The sequence below is a fragment of the Telmatherina bonti genome, assembly GCF_933228915.1.
Source record: "Telmatherina bonti genome assembly, chromosome: 5".
NCBI lineage: Eukaryota > Metazoa > Chordata > Actinopteri > Atheriniformes > Telmatherinidae > Telmatherina > Telmatherina bonti.
In genome coordinates, this window is record NC_136623.1 from 23,271,983 (window position 1) to 23,294,554 (window position 22,572).

Sequence of the window (22,572 nt, forward strand, 5' to 3'; positions counted from 1 at the left end):
CCAGTTTAACATTTCAACAGCTCACAGATATTAAACAACAGAAACAACGACAGTGTCTTATTATGTATTTGAAATTATATCGAAATGTCTTTTATTCATTAATATATTATACAAATACAAAATAAAAACTGCACACAAGAGATGTACACTCTGGAAGTGGTCTTTATGTCAGAAAGGGATGTCAAGTTCACTGTTGAAGAGACAGTGGGTCGACTTCAAAAGGGACGTCACACCAGGCTGCACAGGAACACTGCTGTTTACTGCTATTCTTAGATTCCCAAGACATTCCTGACCATCTGGAATGAAAACAACTCTTTTAATAGAAAAATAAAATATCCATTCAAATATATGAATAAAAGATATCAGTATGTAAACATGAAGGATGATTTGAAGAAAATATGCATGTGCATTGCCATTCATGCTGGGGCTGCAATACACAAAATCTGAGGATCAAAATAAGGTGCCATGATACAGTATGTCAATCGCATTATCTCTTAAGGATCTTTGTAAGGTGGTGAGCACTGAATGTGACATCGACCTCTTGTGGTCACCAAGGGCCATTACATTTTCTGTGGCTCTTTGAACCCTGAATTGTTAAGGATACCACATGATGATTTTTTGTTTTAACTTTATGTTGTCTTTTATTCTTCTTTTCCAATAATGTTTCAAGCCACAGCTATTCACAGCTAGGCAGAGGCTACGGCTTGATTCTGCTTAATATTAATACCTGAAAGGAACAAGCATATGAGTGTATTCTAGTATTAACTTTAACTTGTGAGACTTGCGGGGTTTTTTTTTGGTTTTTTTTTATATGGACCATTTTAATAAAAGCACTTGTCTGAGGCAGTAATTTTTAGTTGTCTTTATTATCACAAATATCAATCTTATAAATGATGACAACATATAATACATAAAGTTTACAGGGAAATTATACAAATATATTGAAATGTAATGCTTGTTGAATGACAGAAGGTAAAACTTGCATGTTATTTCCACTGTACATGAATGAAATAAGAAAACATGAAGTAGATGAGAGTGATTCCCAGTTAAAAAAAAAAAAGTCTTCTTTTTTTTAGTTGAGGTAATGATAAGTTCATCAGAACAACAAAAGAATGAAGCAAAAAGTCAAATATTTCCAATAGCAGGGATCAACATTTTCTTTCAACGTATATTTACCACTTTTTTTCAAATATGTCACAAGATAAAGATTTTATTCCTCTTGGATTTCTATAAAACTATTGTCACTCTTTATATGAAAAGTTAGGGAAACTTTATTTTTTAAATACACAAGCAGTTAAAATAAAATTAATTCTAGAAATTTGAAGTTTTCTGAAATATGTGCCTCGACTTGATGTATTGTAATCTTTAAATTTACATGAATAAAAAAAGGTAAATGTTGACTTGATTCATCCACATAGAAACAAACCAGGGGAAGGGAATAGTTCCCTCCTTTCACTTTGTCCATTTAAAGGGGGGGGCTGCCTTTCTATTTAAAAATATCTTTCATCAAGTTCCCTTTGTGCTCCTTTTTGGACATCCTGGAATCTTTCCAAGTGGACGGATCAGTAACAACAATGCCACTTGTCAGACTACTGTTTCATCCTCTCTTTGTTTGCATCGTTTACTGTATTTTCTTTTCTCACATCAGCTCTTTACTGAGTGAAAATGACAAAAATCTCTCCATCCTCCTTTAGTCCATAAAGCCCTGTTGGTAAGCAGACTTGTTTGAAAGTCTTACAGTTGCAGTAACTCAGTAGAGTTTGCATTGGCGTGGTCTGATGCCGTCACCGTCACCTTTAAGTCCTTCTTTTCTGTTTAGGACATTTCCCCAGGAGGTATCTTTGCTGTGTGTATACTGGCCACCTCAACTTGTGTACATGAATGGAGAACTTGTTTCCCACTATACATCACCTGAGTTCTTGTTGCTGCTGGGGCACTAAAGAAAGTCACCGAGGTGGGACATGCACTTGTTGTGTTGTGCTGACACGAATGGCAAAGTCACAAGCTAAGTGTTGCAATTAGATTGCTGAAAGAAGAAGGAAGGGGGGATTCATTTCACAGGTGCAAAGTGGATTCAGTGCTGGTCATGTCTTAGCCATTTCTTCTCTTTATGTGTTGAGGCAGTGTTTTCTTTTGGCTTTATGTGCATAGAAGAAGTACATAATGTGACCAGTGGTGATGAATAAAACAGAGATGATGACTAAGATCCCAAAGTGTTCTGGTTGTGGGGCGGAGATCACCATGATAAAGTGAAGCAGGTCCATAAGGTAATTCATAGAGCTTTGCACCCCATTTACCACTCCTCTCTCAGACTCACAGATGGTCTCCTGCAGAAGCTGGGTCACAGTCAGGTCGAAGGACCACAGACCTAAAACACAGTAGTCATTGGAGCTTAAAAGCTGATCAGTATAAATGAGCCACATTAGCAGGGGATTTGAGTTCAAATCCAAATCCAGGGATTTTATGTACTTTTTCACAGTGCCCTCTAGTGGACAGATAGCTGTGTAACAGGCAGGAATGGTAGTCAAATATTTAACTATAAAATACTGACCAATCGTACTAATATATCAGTCAGCCTGTGTAGTTCACACTCTCCTAAACAAAGTACACTGATGTATGGATGATTATATTTTCTAGTGTTTTGTACAATTTGGAATTTCTAGGAGAAAATCCTGTTAACTTTTGATGTTTGTACTTACCAATGCGTGCCGTGATGACACCCAAGAACAACAGAATAATGGAGATGTAAGATTCTGGTGCTGTTCCAGACGGTACATTGTCAAAAAGCACAGTGTTATTGGTCCAATGAATGGAGGAGCGATCTGGAAGCAGTGGCTGATTGTTACCTCCAGACAGAGGGTAGATGTGTTTTTGCCTTTGCATTCCCATTCCTCCAGGCTCAGAAGAGGAATTGGCAGTAAAGTAGGGCATCAATAAGTTAAGATCCATAGGGCTCCCAGGAGCAAAAACAGAGCAAACACATAGCAACAAGCAGCCCAGGTGGAGGCAGCTTGAGATTATTCCTGTGTTGACTAAGCCATAGGTCTTCCTGAGTCTGGTGAACATCACAGTGCCCATCAACCCCGTGATAGCTGACACACCCATCAGCACACTCAGGAGGGATCCACTAATGCCCTGTGTATAGGCATAGCCGGTGGTGATGCAGTCAAACCCCAGGACAGTCGTGTAGAGGAAAGCCAGACCCATTCCTGCCAGGAAAACAGGCTGGCGGTAGTAGGCCTTCCAACCATCTTTACAAGTGCTCACCAGCCAGCGAAACCTCCGGAAACACTGAGGAAAGTTACTGATTTCTTTTAGATGCATGGTTGAATTGCAGTTGTCCTCTGTCGGAGGTTGAGGTTGTGCTGCATTGCCTTCCCCTAATGAAAAAAGGGAATGGCATCCATCATTTCAGTTCATCACTTCTAACTGCTTAATCTTCAGCTTTCTGCACCATTTCTGCTCCTTGTCAAACTTTCCTTCATCGATCAAATACAGTCCATCTACACCAATCTACACAAGCTGCAGCTGAAATGCCTGCCATATGGACAGAGGAACACACTTTAATGATTGCCTTATGGAACCTTTGAGAATAGATTATTATACCCCATGTCTCCAATACTTTTAAAGTGCTTGTCTAATGTCGTAAATGGTCATATTAATCAAACCAAGCACCCATTAAGCTCATACTAGAACATACTGTCAGGATCACAACAGAAAGTTTTCTTATTCAGAAAATCCTTTGTATCTTATTTTTTATTTTAAAGACAAAAGAGAGGGAATCTGATGTGAGACATGTAATGTTTCATAGACTAATTCTTTTAGCCACATGAAGATAATTTGGGGACATGCTCTATGACACCACTGTACATCATTAACCTAAATAATACAAAATGTCCACAATCAATTGATTTTCAAAGTTTAAATAACTTCAATTAATTTAGAAATTTTTTTACAGACTGTTCAAAAAGATATTGTGACCAAAGAGGTGAAAGAAAGCAGAAACTGATTTTAATGTGGTCTGTAGTATATAGAATCTATCTGTTGAATTGTTTCTTGATATCAAATGTGGCATCCACACCAAGTGTGTTATCTTTTCAGTGCCATCTACAACAAGTATTGTTAAACATTTTCACATAGCATGCATGGATTCAGTGATGACCTTAAAGCCCATTTTCAATTTCTAATGCTGATATTTTCCTAAAATCTCAGGGATCAGTTCATACCTTGACGCTCTGTCCTCCTTGTCCTCTGCAGGTATACTTGGTCGTCCTCAACTGTTGGTGGTTTGACTGAGAGTTCAGGGACAATGCGATACACTCGCGACAAGAAGAAGAACTCAACAATGAGAGACACCAGATTCCATCCTAGGATGAATCCGCAGCCAACCACATTGGAGGCCAGGGTCATGACCTGTCCTACTGCTAGTGGGGCCAGGATGTTAGTCACCTGATCAATCCGCCTCATGGTTGCATTCATTCCTTTTGTTAGGGTCAAACACACAGAGGTACTCATGGACTTTCAGCAAGACCAGAAGCAAATTGAAAAAAAAAAACATTTTTCTTTAAATCCAGTATCCATTATGCAAGCATGAAATCCTGTGATAAAACTCAGAATATAATCTAATACGTGTTTTGACAAATTAAATTTCCTCACCAGCCAGGTGGCCTCGGTTGTAACCCGTGATGACCACAATCCAGTCCCTCTGAATGGCTATAGTCAGCGCTGTGCTTGCAAGGTTTGCTACATCTGCCAGGACGATCACCACCGTATAACAAACCACCTTGTGTGAGTTTTGTGATGCAACATGTTACTATGATAGCACAGAACAGCCAAAAGCTCAGAAGCAGAGACAACAGGGACACAGGACAGAGGGAACAATGACAGCAGTAACTTCTCTCTGTAATAACCATTGAAGAAATATACTTTATGTGGATCATATATTCGCATGCATTAGTCAGAATGTGGTGTCTACTTACAGTAAGCCATCCATCCCAGATCTGTTCAATCCTTTGCTTATATGAGAACACCAACATGAGCACAATGCTACATACAGTCACTGAGGTGTTCTGAATGAAAAGAGATGCATGTGCAACTAAAACAGAAGACAGGAAAAATGTTTCAGACTTTCAAATGCACATGGTAGTGTCAGTACTAGCTGTGGCAGAGTCAGTGGCTCTGAACCTCGTGATTTGAGCCCTGCTGATTGAGTCAAACTATCAAATCAAAGACTGATAGACACTTGACACATGGGTCGAATGGAATTCACCACCTAGTGGGAAAGGAAAGCAGCAAATTTCTTGGCCCCAGATTGAAATTCACTGATCTGTATCATTGCCATCTCTGTGATACACTGCTCTTAATATTCCCAAATGTGTGTGAAATTGTCAAACATACCTTTGATCCTGGGGTTGCGATCAACCCAGTCTCCAATCAAAGCTCCAAGTAGCAGCACTGACCCTGCTACCACCAATCCAAACACTGCAGTCAGCAGCAGGTTATGGCCATACAGCTCAATCAGGAAGACAGAGATTGCAAAGTGCCACATGCGGTCACCCTGTTTAACAGAAGATAAAAGGTCATCATGATGCATTCCTTGGCGAGACAAGGCCAGTATGCTATCACACGTTTCACAGGAAGGAGACTGCCATGCAATCTGGCTGTCTAGTCTAATATACAACATTGTAGTTTCTTCTGGAAATTTTTCTTACCCACATTGACAGTGCTCCACTGACATAGATGAGAAACTTTGGACCCTTGAGGTAGATAAGAGCTGAACCTTACAAAGAAATGCATGGTAATCAAAAAAGCTCAATTCAAATATTCTGCAAACACGTTTTTTAAAACACTTGCTGGATTGAAAATAGAGTTTACCCGGTATGCTCCTTGCTTCTTTAGCTCTCAAATCCCTGCTGTTTTCAGACTCAAACTCAACCACAACCCCACCACACTGGGAGGCATCTGCTCGCCTGGACATTTCCTAGAGAGGCATCGTATTTAAAAAAAAAAAAAAAAACAGGAAAAAAAAACTTTTTGCACACTTTGCATTTTTCTTTTTCTTTTTTTTTAAGCATAATGTTGCATTACTGTAGGTGAAAGTCTGAGATCATTTCAGTCTCTGAAATGATTTTATTTTAGAGTTATGTAAATCACTATGAAAGGTTACTTTAACTCATCCTCAGATGCTGTGCCCCTTTGAACTCAACAAACTGCTGTAACCCCTCCAGAGTATTTGCAGCACTGTGTATTTAAATATGCCTCATCCAATTTTCTCCACTTCTGTCACATCAGGCTTTTAAATAGACAGCACTTGTGAATAATTTCTGCACTGAGTTAAGGCAGACTGAAGCACAGAACAGTCACCTACAACAATGATGTTGATGTTATTACATGAATAGATATAAAGGATCAGTGTGTTACCATGCAAAGCTCTGTGGATGTAGTCTTTACTACTAATGAAAGTGCTCATAAGTCAGTGTACAGTCAGTCATCACCTTTGTTCAGTTGTTACTCTCAGTCCTTGCCGTTGTTCCTCGATGATGTATCTTGTGCCATATATCCTACATTAGGATGCGAGTCTTTCCTGAGAGCTGGAATTCAAGCTGTAGTAGTTTGAAAGGCTTAATAACATCACAGCGTTCAAGTGCACCATTGTATGAAAGTGCCAGAAAAGCAGAACAGGCAGAGAGACAACAAAGGCAGCCAGCATATTCCAAAGCACGTGACACTCTGGGGACAATATCACTGTCCACCCACACCACGCACAAAAAAATCCACAACTGTACACACATGCACACACATGGCTTGTGAGCACCCTTGCACACACAAGCACAACCCCACTGATCATACACCCACAAAAAAGTTACATAAAAGATACATCATGCAACACTGCATCACTCTTACTAATGCAGGCAGAGGGAGTAGAGAGCAGAAAAGCTGCTGCGATGGCTGAGTAGTAGATTACAGTAGATTACATGCACAGGGAGCATAACTTTAATGTTTAGCACAGTCAAGTCAAAGTAAAGCCACAAATATCAGCTCCTGCATACAAGTTAATCACAAACCATTCAGACAGGTTATCCACCATGCAACATCTATTCCACTTGCAAACATCAAAACAGGAAAATAACTTCATTTTCATCAAGTAATGACACAAAAACAGATTCTAGTCCGTGGTGCTCTGTATTTTATCAGGATATTAGCTTGTATTGATATGATCAGGCTCACAAAATCTACATTTAATTCAGCTGCCCAAATGCTCTGTAATGTGCATTGAGACTAAATTAATGTTTTTATTTGTAAAACAACTGAAATTATATTTACCAGATTGCTTTTCTATCAATAATGTCTCATTTTTCACAGCAGGTATAAAGTTTTGTGGAAAGAGCAGTAGACTACCATGCCAGAAGGTGGAAAAATTTTGAAATATTAAGTAAAACTTTGCCTTTTTATTACCAAATAAATCCACATAATAAGGAGCTATTAACAATACTTCTAGAGACCATGACCCCCGCCACAAGGTAACGCAGCTTAACGTTTTCTTGCATTCATATTTAACTATATCAAAATTTGTTTGCAAATGTATTTTGATTGTATTCCTTTAGGATGTAATTATTCATAGAGGCTATGACATCGGACACCAACGAAGTAGATACAAAAATGGAAAATGAAACTTGAGATATAAAGGCAAAATACAGAAAGAGAAGAGCTTTTGTAGGAGTAATGAAGCGAACAGCTCAATTAATTGTTTTCTCATTGTGTCCGATTTAATAAAATCTACAATGAAAAAAGTTTTTATTTGTATAATCTGGGTGTCAGGTATTGTTCAGTCTGTTCATTTCCCTTCTGACCCACAAGCTATGTTACAAAAACTCCAAAAGGAATGAATGACTGACCTGACATGCAAACTGTGTAATTATGAGACTCATGGCTACATTTTTCCAAACCATTTGGATTCACTTTAAATTAGTTGTTTAAAGATTTTACTGTATCACAAAATCACCTGGACTTTCCACAGATATACCGCAGCAACACTTTCAAAGAAGGCCTTGATGTTCAAAAACACACACACAGTACATCCAGTAGAACCCAGAGTAGTTCCCACAGTAAAGATGAGTACAAGACATGAGACACAATAAACTAAAAAGCAGAATATTCAATTTGATTCAGCTTTATCTGTATAGTGCCACTTCACAACAATGTTGTCACAGGGCACTTTACATACACATCATTTTAAGCTAATTAATACATAGCCTGTAATAGAAACCAACTGATTGCATCAAATCATGACTTTGATCCAATCCCCCGTTCTGAGCATGCACGAGGCGGCAGTGGGAAGGAAAAAAAAACCCTTTTAACAGGAAGAAAACCTCCAGCAGAACCCGGCTCAGGGAGGGCAGCCATCTGCCTCGACTGGTTGGGGTGGAGAAGACAGGAAAGACAGATCAACATGTAGAACTGCAGTAAAAAAAAAAACATGCTTTGCAAATCAGCACAGAAACCTCTAAAAGTCAAATCAAGCAAATGTCATTAAAAAGTTTGTGAATCCAAAGCAAAGGATTTAAAGGATTTTGTCTCATCGCTTGTTTGCTTACTTTCTTTTTCTTTTCCTTCCTTCCTCTATTAATGTTTGCAGATTGCAGTATATCTGCTTCTGCCTGCACAACAGGGTTTCAAAACCAAAGTTTTTCCCCCCAGAACTACATCAGTTATAAGTTAAAAAAAAAAAAAAACACAGATCATAGAGAAAAGGATCAGAGTAGCAGCACAAAACCAGAGCTTTTCTGTTTTAATCGTCCCTCACTGTGAATGCTTCAACTCTACTGGTATGTGACAGAATTATTAAAAAGAAGAAAAAAAAAAAAAAATTTTAGGGATAAATAAGCAGTCAAACATGTGACCTAATAAAAAGCTGTTGGATTGCTGATACGCTCTTGTCACACTGAAAAGTTGCAAACTTGCTTCCAAGTAGTGTCAACAAGCAGAGCTGACACTTCATGCATCAACACTGCAAGGACTTGTTGTCTAGTCTGTAATCTCAGTGTTTGACGTTAGCTCTGCAGAAACTAAGATTTTTCATCTAAATGAAAAGTAATCGGATTAGAAACATAGTTTATACTTTGAATATTAACAATTTTCACATGTGGTTGAAGGGTATTGGAATGAAAAGTGAAAGGTACCAGAGCATTTTAAAAAGACACTATACTGATATTTTATTTCTGATCGAACACATACGATCAATTTGAAAAGTAATTGATTATAAAACTACTTATACAGTGCATAAGTTATAATGTCCGAATTGGGTATTTTAAATATCATGAGTTGTGTCTGTCTCTTACCTCTGAGACCACCTCACTGAATGAAATAAACAGCATAAGACTTTGCACAGCAGAAAAGAGCAAATAACGGATTTAAATTTCAGCTCTGCTATAGAAGGTACAGGGAAAATTAAAATACCATTAATGCACTGAACTTTAAACATGTAGTTTGTGTAACAGTTGGGAGGTTTAACTTTTGCACTGTTGCTGGTTTCTGTTCAAGCACAGATATTGTTCGTTTGGTGAAGGAGTCCTAAAGAAGACTGCTGTTATGTGTCTCTCGGTAAAATGGAAGTAGATCGCCCATCTTTTGCAAACAAAAAACACTATGAATGAAAACCCCTCCACTACTTTTAATCCCACCACTGGCACATTCTTGAACAAGTCCCACACCAAATCTATTCAGACTGGTAAATACTCCTTATTATTGTCTCATCTTAGCTTTTCTGCAGTGTCTCTTTTCTCATCATTTCCAGTTTGTCTCAGCACCCTTTTATTGGTGAATTGTAATTTTAGTTTTGTTTATGAGGCAAACACAAACCCTTTTTGTCTAACTTGTCTGATGTCTGGAGATGCTGATTGCTTGCATGAGGAGACTAAAGGGAGATGCTCTTTTTAATCAGCATCTTTTTGCTCGTTGACCATCGAAGGTTTGAAAATTGTTTGACGTCATCAAAGGCCTGTAGGAATAATGAATCCAAAACTGAAACCAAGACAAATTGCTTGAAGTTGCAGGAATCCGTTTATTGTATATTTAGTTGTACACATAATTAAATTAGACATTTATATGTTGCATTGATGAAAAATTTCATCTGATTTTTTAATCCAAACATAATATCATCAGTCACATTTCATTTGACACCAATCTGAAGCCAGACTGCAGATTTCAGTCAAAAAGCAAAAATCCTTTCATTCTAATATAAACTACTTGTGAACACTGAAGCTGGATGATTACAAACTGCAATTTGCATTAATTTAACCAAGAGTTTAATTCACCTTTTCCACGTCTCACTGTTGACACATTGCAACAGCAACAAAAAAACAAAACAAAAAAAAAACAAAAAAAAAACATTGCAACAGCAACCCCAGCTGGACATGTACAGTTATAGCCACTACACGTCTCCCAGTCTGTCTCCTTTCGGGTCCAAATCAAAAGGGTTAATCCTTTGTCAAATCGCATTCAACCCCAGCATGGGATCAGCGTGCAATTGCACAAATATGCAGTGGACGTATATAAAGAAAATTAGGATTTTTAAACAATGTTTTTGGTTCATGGTTTATAGGAAGCAATTTCCCCTGCAAAGACAGAAAGAACTACTGCAACAGTAAAAAAGGAAAAAGAATATCAAATCAGATTTCTGATCTTATTCACTTAAAGATTCATTTTAATTAAACAATTCAAGAGCCCACATTTTGTAAAGGAACTTTTCCTAAACTGTGATACTTACCAAATGAGTTGTGTTCATGTCCAATCTTTAATTTTACATAATTACTGAATCTAGGCAAACAGTAACACAAATACAAATCTGGATACAATCTCCTTATTACAGTGTATTTGAAGTGTAGTAGTGTTTCTAATATAAGTTTTTAAATTGTACATGTTTATCAAATAAAAAAAACAGACAAACATTGAAATAAACCCAAGAATAATTCAGCCAAATGTAAAATATGCCAGTAGTCACAGTATATAATTACAGCTATCATAAAAAATCTGTCGGAGTCGAAGGAGCATCATTAACACATATAGATATAGTATAAAGCATTTAATGTGACCTCACCTGTTCATCGCAGACAGAGGAAATGATACTTTTATGTGTTTATCCTCATCATCACAACAAATTCTAGTCACATAAATTCCCTTCACCCCTTAGACTTCTTTTAAAGTGAATGGAAATAATTACAGAAATTACCTGCAGCAGCTTCTTTTGGTCAAGTTTTAGGAAAGACTTTTAGGTCTTACAATGGCACAGAAACTCTCTCTGTTGCCAAACACAGAGGAGAATCAGGGTAGGGACAGAAGAGCATCTCAAAGAAAAGGAAAACCTCCACCAGTGGGTTTGGCATCTTGGTCTCAGCCTCAGTTAACATGACAAAGATTAAACCAGTTCTTTCAGCCCCTCAGACACAAATGTACCACAGAATTGTAGGGAATTATACTTTTTTTCTATCAGTTTGGTGAAAAAGCAAGTTTATCGATTTAAATGTTTCCAGTCACTGACAAATGCCATTGGCAAATTAAGTCACAAGTTTACCACTGATTATCGAAATGATCCTGTTCATAGTTTTACTGTGAAAAAAAATAACATTTTTGCAGTTTATTATAACTACTAATCATCAGGATCAGATCAAACTTAGTGCACTGAGTTGTAGCTGACAACTCAAACGAAACACCAAAACCAGCCATGTTGTAGGTTTGACCAGCTCTGTTAAATAAAGTTGCACAGCAGACATTCATGTCTTTGTCACTTACTGCTCTGAACTATGATTTATGATTTATCTTATCAAGAATTTTGGATGAGAACTAAGAAAGATATCTGTCACAATCAGCCTTGCTTCCTCCAGCATTGCTGCTTGCCACACCCCTAATCAGTTCACTGCTCTCACCTGCCTCTGCCACCTGTTCACAATCCCCATCAGTTCAGCCTGCGCATATATGCAGCCTCCACCATTCACTCACTGCCAGATTGTCATTGCTCTCATGCTTGACCTTCCAGCACTCCGACCACAATTGCCTGCCCGTTACCGACCTGATCCGTCCTCGACTTCCGCTTTCTGCCTTGTCCTTGGAGCCTGCTCCCCAGTGGTTACTGGGTTTCTGTCCTGGAGGACCCCCAACCGTGAGTTGTGGATCTTCACTCACCTTGTTGTGCTAGGTGTCTATTCTGTTGGCCCAGAGGAAAGTTGCTCTGCTCTGCTCATTGGGAACCAGAGTTCAACTCCAGCACCGAACCTCACCAAGTGGCTAAAATAAAGACTGTTAACCTGCTCAGATCTCTTGTGCTGCTTTTGGGTCCTTTCTCCGATCATTTCAATATCAGACAAAAAGTTTGTAAACTGGGCTTAATACTGGTGTACACCAGAGAAATGCAATGTGATGTGTGGTTTTCAAGAAATGATTAGAATTAGAGAAACATAGAAAAAATGTTTTTCTTTCCTTTCTTTTCTTTCATAACTCCTTGCAAAATGCATTTTTTTTATTAAGTCATAATTACAGATAAACAATCTAACTCAAGGTCCAGCCAAGAAAGTTAACGTATTTACAAACAATACAACTTCTCCAATAGTCACGAAAGTCAGTTGTTCCAAATTTATATTTAACATGTGAGTTTTCAAAAAAGGCAATCAAAGTCTAGTTAGCATTTCCTCTCAAGAAAGACAGACTTGACATGAAGTCAAAGTATTACAAACATGAAGATGTAAAATACCCCAAAACCCGTTTAAAGACCTTATTATCCAGCAAATACACATGCATGTTCTTTTTGATGAATCAGAGTTTTAAAAATAACAAAACCGCATAGCTGCAGGTGCTACCTGGGTTCTTGCATTAACATATGAGCAGACCTGATGCCCAAACCGATACAGCCTGTTTGGCTGTAAGTGGGCCCGTCTGAGCTTGGCTGCATCGCAGACATAGGGAGTCATTCCAAATTAAAGCCACAGGTTACAATACATACACGGTTTTGTACAAAAAAGTATAATTGACAATATGATTAAAAATTGTTCTCAAATGGCCAAATCAGTCTTAATTTTACCCCAACTGAGATGCTGACTTGAGCAGGGCGGCTTCTTAAAGTGGAACTATTATGTGCATTTCAGGCTAATTTATTTTTATTTCTGAGACCAGAAGGGCTGGGATTGATCGAGTTATTGTCACAAATCGCTTTATTTACTTCAGACAGACCCTCTCCGTAGGCTGTCAGATCAGCCTGTGGGCAAAACGAGTGGATTGAGACTCTTCCACATTAAGCCCCGCCTCCCGCCACCGCGCTACGTCGGGAGCGCGCACCGCACCTGCTTTTGCCGTCATTGTAACATCTCATAAACAGAAGGATTAGGCTAATATGAACTCAGTAAAAAAACAGAATACAATGTCAACACATAGCATACAGCCCTACATGTTGGAACCTGAATCAGACCCTGAAAACAAAGTGGAAAACAGCAACCCACAGCAACGAATGCAGCAGGATGTCTCTCTTTGGTAAACTCACCAGCCATCGTTGGAAATAACTTTATCCGACGTTTTCCACCTGCCTGATGTATTTGTACATGCCCTTGTTAACCAGTAGAAGGTAACCAATCACCGAACCTTATCCCCTGGGACGTCACAAGGATTTCCAAGTAGAAAAAACTCTCTAAAACGACGCGTTTTTCGTCGCCATGGAAACCGAACGGAGAGTGTGCTGGAACTCAAACTCAAACTAAACATGCGTTTAGGTGATAAAAAGCAGTGTTGTTCACATGTCTGATGAGGATTCGACACTTTAACACTGGAGAAAGCTCAGAAAACTCCAAATACCATAATAGCACTCCTTTAAAGACATACTTAAAAGATCAATATGTCCAAAATTTCTCCATGTCCTTGCACAAATCAACAAGCTGCAACAGCAAAAGTACAACAGGAACAGGAAACATCTTTCTCATTTTTCCCTCTCTTAAAAACATCCATCTGTTCTGCCATCTACAGTACATCTCATCCTGAGATCAGAGGAACCTTATCAGAAGTATTTTCCCCCTCTTTGTCCACCATGGTGTCCATACACTGAGGAGTGTCCTCCTTTCCTATGCTCTTCCTGCATGTATGTTGCCACTCCATCAAGATGATGGACGTTTTTTAAATAACTGATATAGATTGTGTTTGGTTGTAATTGTGACTTACATGAAGATTAGACAAAATGATTCGAATGTGTTCATAAATCTTCATAATCCAATAGGTTTAAACTTTTTTCTTGTTTAACTTTAATTGCATTTATTAGTAAAAACCTAATGCTGCAGTTATGTCAGAAATGTAACTTTCATCTGGTAAAAGAAATTTCACTTGAATTAAAGCTCTCTTTAGAGTCAGTCAGTCAGTAAGGAATGTTGTCAGAACCATAAATGGAAGGCCCGAAATCACATACACAGCCTTATAAAAAAAAAATTTAAAAAAAAATCATAATTTTTTTTTTGATTAATCAAAATGAACCACATTGCATGAAAATAATTTACTGTACCTTCCCAGTGGTCTGAATGTCACAAACAATTCAGACAAAGAAAACACACCGTGCACCAATATGATGTGACAGTAACACAGCCCAACATCCTCCTCAGTTGTTGGAATTGTGTTAAATGTTTTTCTGTAGCAAAGTAATCAACAGGGAAACTTCTTTACAGAAGAACATATGTCTGTCACTATCGTCTCCAATATGAAGCTTCCCTTCTGGATAGTTATCGTACAATTCATCGTGCTACCGGTTATATTCTCATGTAGTGGACAATTGACTCCAGAGAAGGGTCTCTTGAAATGAGTGGAAGAAGTATGATTTAATCCAGGCAGTGACGGTGTTATAAAACAGACTGACAGCCAGAAACACACACATAGCTGCAATACCTTTTCTAAATACTAAATCACCTTTTCCAGCAATTATTTTATATTTTTCCTGATTGCTATTATCTGATTGTTATTGGTCTACAATCCATCCTCATTAAATAAGGATTAATTGTAGACCACACTCTAAAAGGAAAAGTGCGACCCCTTCAAGAACAAGCAGAAAGAAAAAGGGTTTCATAAATTACCTGCAACAAAAGAACTTATAAAGGGTCGTGATGACAGTAACTCAGATTCTAACGCAGCTCATTCTGGGTGCTTGTGGGCACATAAAAGCAGACAGCAATAAAGGCTTGTTTGAAAATGGAGGGAAATGCAGGTATGGGATATAAAGCACACATTTTTTAACCCATTTCATGTCAATCTGAAACTGGACTGTTGCATTCTCTCGACAGTAACCTACTGATCTTAATGGATATAGTAGTAAATATTTTACAGTGTATAGAAAAGATTAAATCTTTTTCAACAAATGGGCTCGCTGGAATTCCTGCATTATCAGGTTGACAAATGTTCACTGTCATATCTAATTACTCCTCGAGCTTTTTGCTGAAATTTGTGATATCGTGAAAACCTTACTCGCCTCTGCCATTGCGCTGACATAGATAAAGGAAGCGCCACACATTTCCCAGTCCCACACAAACTCTACATGGGTCAGCATATACTGGGTCTTATTTTCCCATTTTGGTCTGTTTCCAGCCTCCTCCTCATCCAGCTAACCCAGCTGTTGATGGGACAATATCCTGTCCTCCAAGTCTGGGTTGGGGAGCTTCAACTTCATGATCTGTCAGACACTGTAGTATTGTAGTGATACAGTAGTGCTCTGTTCCAAACTGGAATGTAAATTGTGGCTCACAGTGTGAGATCCTATATGCTGGACATCTGTAATAGCTCGACTAGGCTGTGGTGTCAGAGCACATCAGCTGGAGGTGTGGAACCTTTGAAGCCAAAGCTGAGCAAGAGTACACATGACAGTTAAATGGTGTCTTATCTGATAGCAAAAGGTCAATGCACAGGGGTTTCTATTATTGTAAGGCCTACTGGAGAAAGCGTGTTTCATTGGGTTTATTTTATGGTACCCCATTGAAGAGTTGCTTCATTTACATGGCAGAAACAGAGGTTCCCACAGCAGGAAGGTACAGGGCTTTAATTGACCAAATCTTTAGGTTTTTAGCTGCTCATTTTTCTTTTAATGTTGTTGAAAACAATTGTATAACTCATCAATAACAAGTGTGAATAAAAACTCAAAGAGTTATGAGTGGGAAAAATTTTTTTTTTTGGTTCATGACACATTTAGTAATCGTTTAAGTACATTTGAAAATCATTCAGAAGTTTATTTAAGGCTTCCTAAAGAATAATGCTTTCCATCACTAATGCCCATAAAACATGCTAAATGCTCAGTCTTGGCCGTGGGGTCTTCAGAGGTTTCAGTTTTTCCCTTGTTTCTATATTCCTGTTGAAGAAATATTACTTTTTAGGACGTATATCTAGTGTGTCATGACTTTTGTCAAGTTCTAAACCCATCCTCTTTCTGCTTTAGTTCTTACTTTGGATTTATGTTTTTAGATTCCCTATGTTTGCAGCACCTTGTCTTATGCTTTTGTTCTTTCTTCATTTCTTGTTTTTAAGTTTCCTTAAAGTTCCTGTTTGTTCTGCATTTGTTTGCCTTCCAAGCATCTGCTTTTGGGTCCTCTTCTCACACTGACTGTGGCAGAAGATGTTTCCAATTCCATAATGATGTGTCATTGTCTTTTAAACCTTGTATATGTTATATTTCTGACTGATGGTGTTTTGCTCTCTGCCATCTGTTTGTCGGCTCTACTGTAATTATTTATGTATGGAACCAGTCAAACAATTTGACTGGTAGTGTGTTTGCCAGTTATTGTATTTCTGCATATTTATAGTGTTGGAATGTAACCGACTACTACAGCCTTGTGTGATGCAGACATACAGTATTTTATTTTACTTTAGACTTTTCTCTTTGCCAACACTTTCTTCTTCTTCACTGCATCTCAGGAGAAATGTGTTGTTGTCAGGACTCCTTACTGTAGCCTACAAATACTGGACTGGTTTGGTTCCTATACCTTACAAATTAATATTTTTTCACACACAAAATGTACGATTAATTTCTGTATCACGTATTGTATGGAATGAAACTGTCCATCACATTATAGAGGAACTGCTGTGTAGATCCTTTTGGATATTTTGAAAGCTCCCCCAGAAGGTAAAGCAAACGCCTTTTTACGTCGTCATTGTGGGACGTCCACATTTCTTTCAATAAGCATAGTTAAAAGTTAACATCCAAACTTAAATTAATAATTAGCTTCAGTGTGTTGATGGTGCTACTAGGATACCAAACAAGGTTAATGAACCAATGGATATTTTAGCACTTTACAGAAAATAGTTTGATCATTATCAACAACTTTGAAGATTGCATTTATTGCCAAAATACCTCAAAACTTTGGCTGAATAATTAATTAAGCAGATTAACACATACACAAAACGGCTTTATATGTTTTTGTAAAATATAAATTAGTTAAAAATTAAATAAAGTTAACGGTGACATAACCGTTATTATTTCCAGAAAGCACAAACAAAGACATTGTAATGATCTAAACATAATGGAAACAGGGCATTTCTTTTTATTTTATTTATTTATTTATTTATTTCTTTTACTGACAATGCTTTAATGTGTTTTCAAATGTTTTAATCTTTTAATTAACTTTAAGTTCTTGTTTATGCAAATATGTTAAAAAAATTAATAAATAAATAAAATTTAAAAAAAAAAAGGACTTCACATCATTTCAGAAGGCTTATTGTACTTTTCTATCTCTCCACTAGAGGCCGCAGTTTGTCCTGTAATATGAGCTGCTGGGTCCCCTGGCAGCAGAGTTTGAGCAAGCAGCCGCTTCCCATCGCTCTCACAGACCAGGCGCCAAGTGTAGCGGTCCCGTCCACACTCCGCAGTCTGCCTCAGCACCTCAACCGCCCGCAATGCCCTTGGATTCTGCCGCGCCGCACATGTCCGCCTCCCTCTGACCAGCTGTCTCTCAGCGAGTTGCCCTGGAACTTCTCTTTTGGACTGCGGTGTAGCCACATCTTGCCCTTCCTGAAACTAATGGGGAACGTCCAAGGATAACAGGGTGCGGGGATTTTGCTACTGCAGAGGACCTGCCGGTAGTTCGCAGCTCCGGGGGAGGAGGAGGAGGAGGAGGAGGAGGAGGAGGGCTGCGCGACTGTCAGAGGCTTCAGCGCCGCATCCACTATTTTGATGATCTAAAAGCGCCTTGCATGGATGCATCATGGCCACGTTTATATGCAGGGTGCAGTTCTTAGACGATACTGATCCATTTAACAGCACAAATTTCCCTGAGCCTACCAGACCACCGCTGTACACTTTCAGGGAAGATATTCCTCTGATCAATCAAATTGCTGGAGTCCATAGGCTGCTGAAAGCTCCCCAGAAGGTAAAGCAAACGCCTTTTTACGTCGTCATTGTGGGACGTCCACATTTCTTTCAATAAGCATAGTTAAAAGTTAACATCCAAACTTAAATTAATAATTAGCTTCAGTGTGTTGATGGTGCTACTAGGATACCAAACAAGGTTAATGAACCAATGAACAAGTGAACTGGAGCAGTTTAATATGCAGGTAAAATTTCAGGATGCAGTTGTCAATAGAATAAGCTCATGATGAGATAGTTACTATGATAACCCCCTTATAAAAGAAAAGTTATTAATAATAATAATAATAATAATAATATTAAACTACTTTCAGGTCTAATTTTCTTGCCATTTGTCACCCAGACTCTGTATCTTTTAAATGACAAGGGTTATGCCACTCATTTTAAAAGATAAAATACAAAATAGGAAACCATTTATTATAATTATGACATTAGGACTTCACCTGAAAATGGTTCTATCCTAATAGGGAGAGTCTTTGAAAAGAAGGTAGGCTTCAGACTTCTCATGAATCGACAGGCTCAAATAACATGCAGGAACCCACTTGTGCTATTGTCACTACACAGGATCAATTATAGTAGGTGGGGTCAAATGCTCAGTTGGGTAGTCAGACGTCAAGGTAATTTCCCCCTGGGGCTGATTAGATCTGCAGTTTGGCATCTGCAGCATTCTGAGCTATCATATCTTTACCATCACTGAGGACATTGCTCCATCATTATGTAGTGTATTGTGACAGAATGTTTGTGGCATGTTCGGATAATTTATTCACCAAAAAGGAAATGCATTTTGCAGCATTTGGATGTTGTGTGTTATTGTTTGCACCACATCTGTCTTATTGAAGAAGCGGATTAAAACAAATTGTTCAGGTTGCAAAAACTGGACTTCCCAAGATTCAACTTTGTAGTCAGTTTGAAAAAGCTGAACCTTTCTGGTAAGACGAAACAGCCCTGTTTTGAGTTTGCCCAAAGAAAGTCGAGAGAAATTATGTAAATCTACAATCTCTCTCTCTCTCTCTCTCTCTCTGTATCTTGAAATGCTGTCTTGATAAATTTCTTGATAATTTTTTTTTTTTTTATAAACATAATCTCTATTAAGTAACCTTTAAAACCGAAACAAAAACAAGGACACACTACATCTGAGAAGTCTAGTTGGGAAGCTGTATAAACTGAAGTAAAATTTTTGTTTTTCTTGATTCTGTCACATCTAGCATCACTTCATCTTGTTTGTGTAGAGCTGGTAAGATAAGTCACGGCAGTCTCAGGATGCTGTGGATCACCACAGGCCTGCCTCTAATTCTGCAGCCCACTCAGTCTGGCCAGCAGGATGGGATGGGGACACTTTCTACTGTTAAAAAGGAAAGGGAAGCTGACAGAAAAAAAAGAAAACACTTAACAAAGTCAACTGGTCTCAGTTGCAGCAGACCATTCTGCAGGGGAGTACCAGACGTAAGTTGTGCAGTGGCTGGCTGGTGCGACATTACAGCTATTCATGGTTAGCTGTAACCTAAGAGAGCTTCTTTCATAAACAAAACACAGTCAGTGAGATAAGATTCTCATCACATGTAAACAAAGACTTCAGATTCACACCCTTAGAAGAATGAAGTCCTTCTCCAATAATAATCTATTTTTTAAATATATTTTGTAGAAGACATACCGTGACCAAACTTAATCATTGCAATGATTTTGATGTTTGACTTGAATCTGCAAAACACAGGAAGGACAGAGGAAATCCATCCCAACTACATTCTCAGTTAAGGTTTTAGAGCTGATTTGCATCGAGCAGTCCTGCAAGTGTTGGGAGTTTCCCTGCTGCAACACACCTGACAGACATCAGCTTGCTCAGGATGGGAGATTGAGTTGGACTCAACTCAATCTGTTGGTTTCCTTATATAGGCTATTATGAATTGGCCTTCATTATGTTTTCCCCTCTGTCTGTAAAGCGTCTTGAGATGGCATTGTCGTGATTTGACGCTATATAAATAAAGTTGAATTGAATTGAATTGAATTAATTAGCAGACTTATGCAGAGCCAGACATCAAATTCTGCCCAAGTCTGCTTATTACCCATTGATTTAAGTCAAGTGTGTTGTAGCAGGGAAACTCCCCACACTTACAGGACTGCGATTCTTCTAGACCAAGTTAGGCCACCTCTGTTCTATGGGATTTGTTAAAACAAGGTTGTCCAGCTCGAGTCCTCGAGGGCCACAATCCCTCAGGTTTTCAATGTATCCCTGTTCCAACACACCTGACTTAAATGAATCAGTCTTCATAGGCTGTTGAATCCATTTACTGTAAGCCAGGTGGGTTTTAACAGGGGTCCATGGGAAACCTGAAGGACAGCAGTCCTTGAGGACTAACTTTGGACACACCTGAGTTAGCACAATCTAGGTGTTAGCACAAAGCAAAGTGAAGCAGGGCAGACCTACAGCTCTTAAGCTCCATCTCTTGGCTTATGTGTGCACATGGCTCTCTGTTGGGAGTTCCCTTCCTGAATCCCTTTGCCAGCTAAGCAAGCCAAGAGCTTTCTGATTGATTAATTAAATCATGATTATTAAAACTGGTCATGAATGCAGTAAAGGACACAGAAAAGGCCTGTTTGCAGGTAGAGCTGTGGATGAAGTCAGATGAGCATTATGATGAATTCCAATTTACCAAATGGGATTTTTTATCCATACTATTTTAAGATTATAAGGTTTTGTCAGCATTGCAAGCATTTTAAAATGTGCATTTTTGAGGAGCAGACATTAGATTTATGAGATCAATAAATACGAGAACAAAACATCAAGTGTCTTTCATGTGACCTTGTAAAAGCCTGAATCATAAATCTGCTATCTTTGAGCATTCTCTCTGTTTAAGGTCATTCTGATATATATATATAGAGCACCGCTAACATGGTTTGAGGGGGTCTAAACAGCTAGCATGCTGTTTGTACACTGGCATCACTTTCTAAATACTCACAAAAGGACATCCGTCTGCGTAGTCTGTTGTATGCGCTGAGCTACATTGTCGTACACTGGATAACCTCTTGCAAACTTCTTACTGCCGTTAAGGGTTTCTTGGGGCAATTATTCTGATGTCATCAGTTACCATTAGTTACCATTCAATCGAAAGCCATTGTGTCTATACATTTTTTATTTTGCAAATGGTTGCAGTTGTACCATTAATATACCTCATTTTGTGATTATTACATCATAATGTATAGAAGACATTTCATGCATCATGTCTGATTTTGCGTTTCAGCATTTCTGTTGTTTTTTTATGGTAACCAGCTGACTCATCTGTCTGATTTATCGATGGATTATCTTTGTCAGTCAATAAAATCTGTGCACTGCTCTAAACTGTTGAATCTGAATCAAATAATGTGCTTTTCAACACAAATAAATGGATAAGTTATCTGTCGTGCACCGTCTACTCTGTCTGTTTACAGTTTTGTCTTAGTCCATTTCAGGTTATGGGACAGATGTTTTTCTGCCTTTTTTATTGCATCATGAGAAGTTACATTAAATAAGTTTTTATATTTTAAATGCAGTAAAATGCAGGAGGATTCTCCTTTGAATTCCTCTGCACATTGTCATGCAGAGCTGAGGTTTTACTGTTGTCTGTAATTTGAAGGGTTGTCTTAGCGATAGGCTCTACAATGAATCCTCTGCATGCTTAAGAGTACTGTTGTGATTTCTCATTCAGGCATCAGGTGTGCTTTTAATGTTGCATGCCTTCAGAGGAAAAGCTCAAATAGCATCATCAAACGTTTGTTTTTTTTTTTTTAATTGAAAGGATGTAATTTATTTTGTTTGATTTAGAGTCTATTGCAGTTTGCAGGTGTGAAAGCATAAGCTGGGTATACAGTGTGCAAAAAGGTGAATTATGTAAATGTTAGGCGTTCTCCTCCTGGTCTACACAAAGAAATCTGAAATGAGATAGCAGGTTTAAACTGAAAACTGCTTGGTCTTTATTTTTAGTCATTTCTGTCTCCATTGCTTCTCTGGTCAGTGGACCACAGTATGGTTGTTAGAGGGACAGGCCAAACCTCAGTGTGTGAGCAGAGCGCTTGTGGCTTCTTCTTTGGACTTGGCCATCGTAGAGCCACTGTGGGTTCAAGTCCTGGGCAGGAGACGACTAAAGAAGTATCTGCTTCTGATAATCTGCTAACAGTACTCCTTCCCATTCCTGGATTAAGGCCCATTACGTGGATCATGGTGGCCTGGTTTTACATTG

General features: G+C 38.4%; 2 protein-coding genes across 2 annotated transcripts in view; one reads left to right on the forward strand and one right to left on the reverse strand.

Annotated features, from left to right (window-relative positions):
* Window positions 1-2,108: 2,108 nt before the first annotated feature.
* Window positions 2,109-5,977, reverse strand: LOC306756101 (ferroportin; the record flags this gene model as incomplete). The annotated part of the gene is made up of 8 exons (XM_079240758.1): window positions 2,109-2,368; window positions 2,700-3,380; window positions 4,227-4,481; window positions 4,657-4,783; window positions 4,980-5,095; window positions 5,398-5,557; window positions 5,712-5,779; window positions 5,875-5,977. The coding sequence occupies 8 exons, from the start codon at window positions 5,975-5,977 to the stop codon at window positions 2,109-2,111; spliced, it is 1,770 nt and encodes a 589-aa protein (XP_079096884.1).
* A 12,223-nt stretch (window positions 5,978-18,200) lies between these two features.
* Window positions 18,201-22,572, forward strand: part of fhod3b (formin homology 2 domain containing 3b) — a gene marked incomplete at its 5' end in the record, with an annotated part of 90,586 nt that continues 86,214 nt past the window's right edge. The window contains one exon of the mRNA XM_079241207.1: window positions 18,201-18,365. Coding sequence (XP_079097333.1) covers window positions 18,201-18,365 — 165 coding nt within the window. The remainder of the gene's footprint in view (window positions 18,366-22,572) is intronic.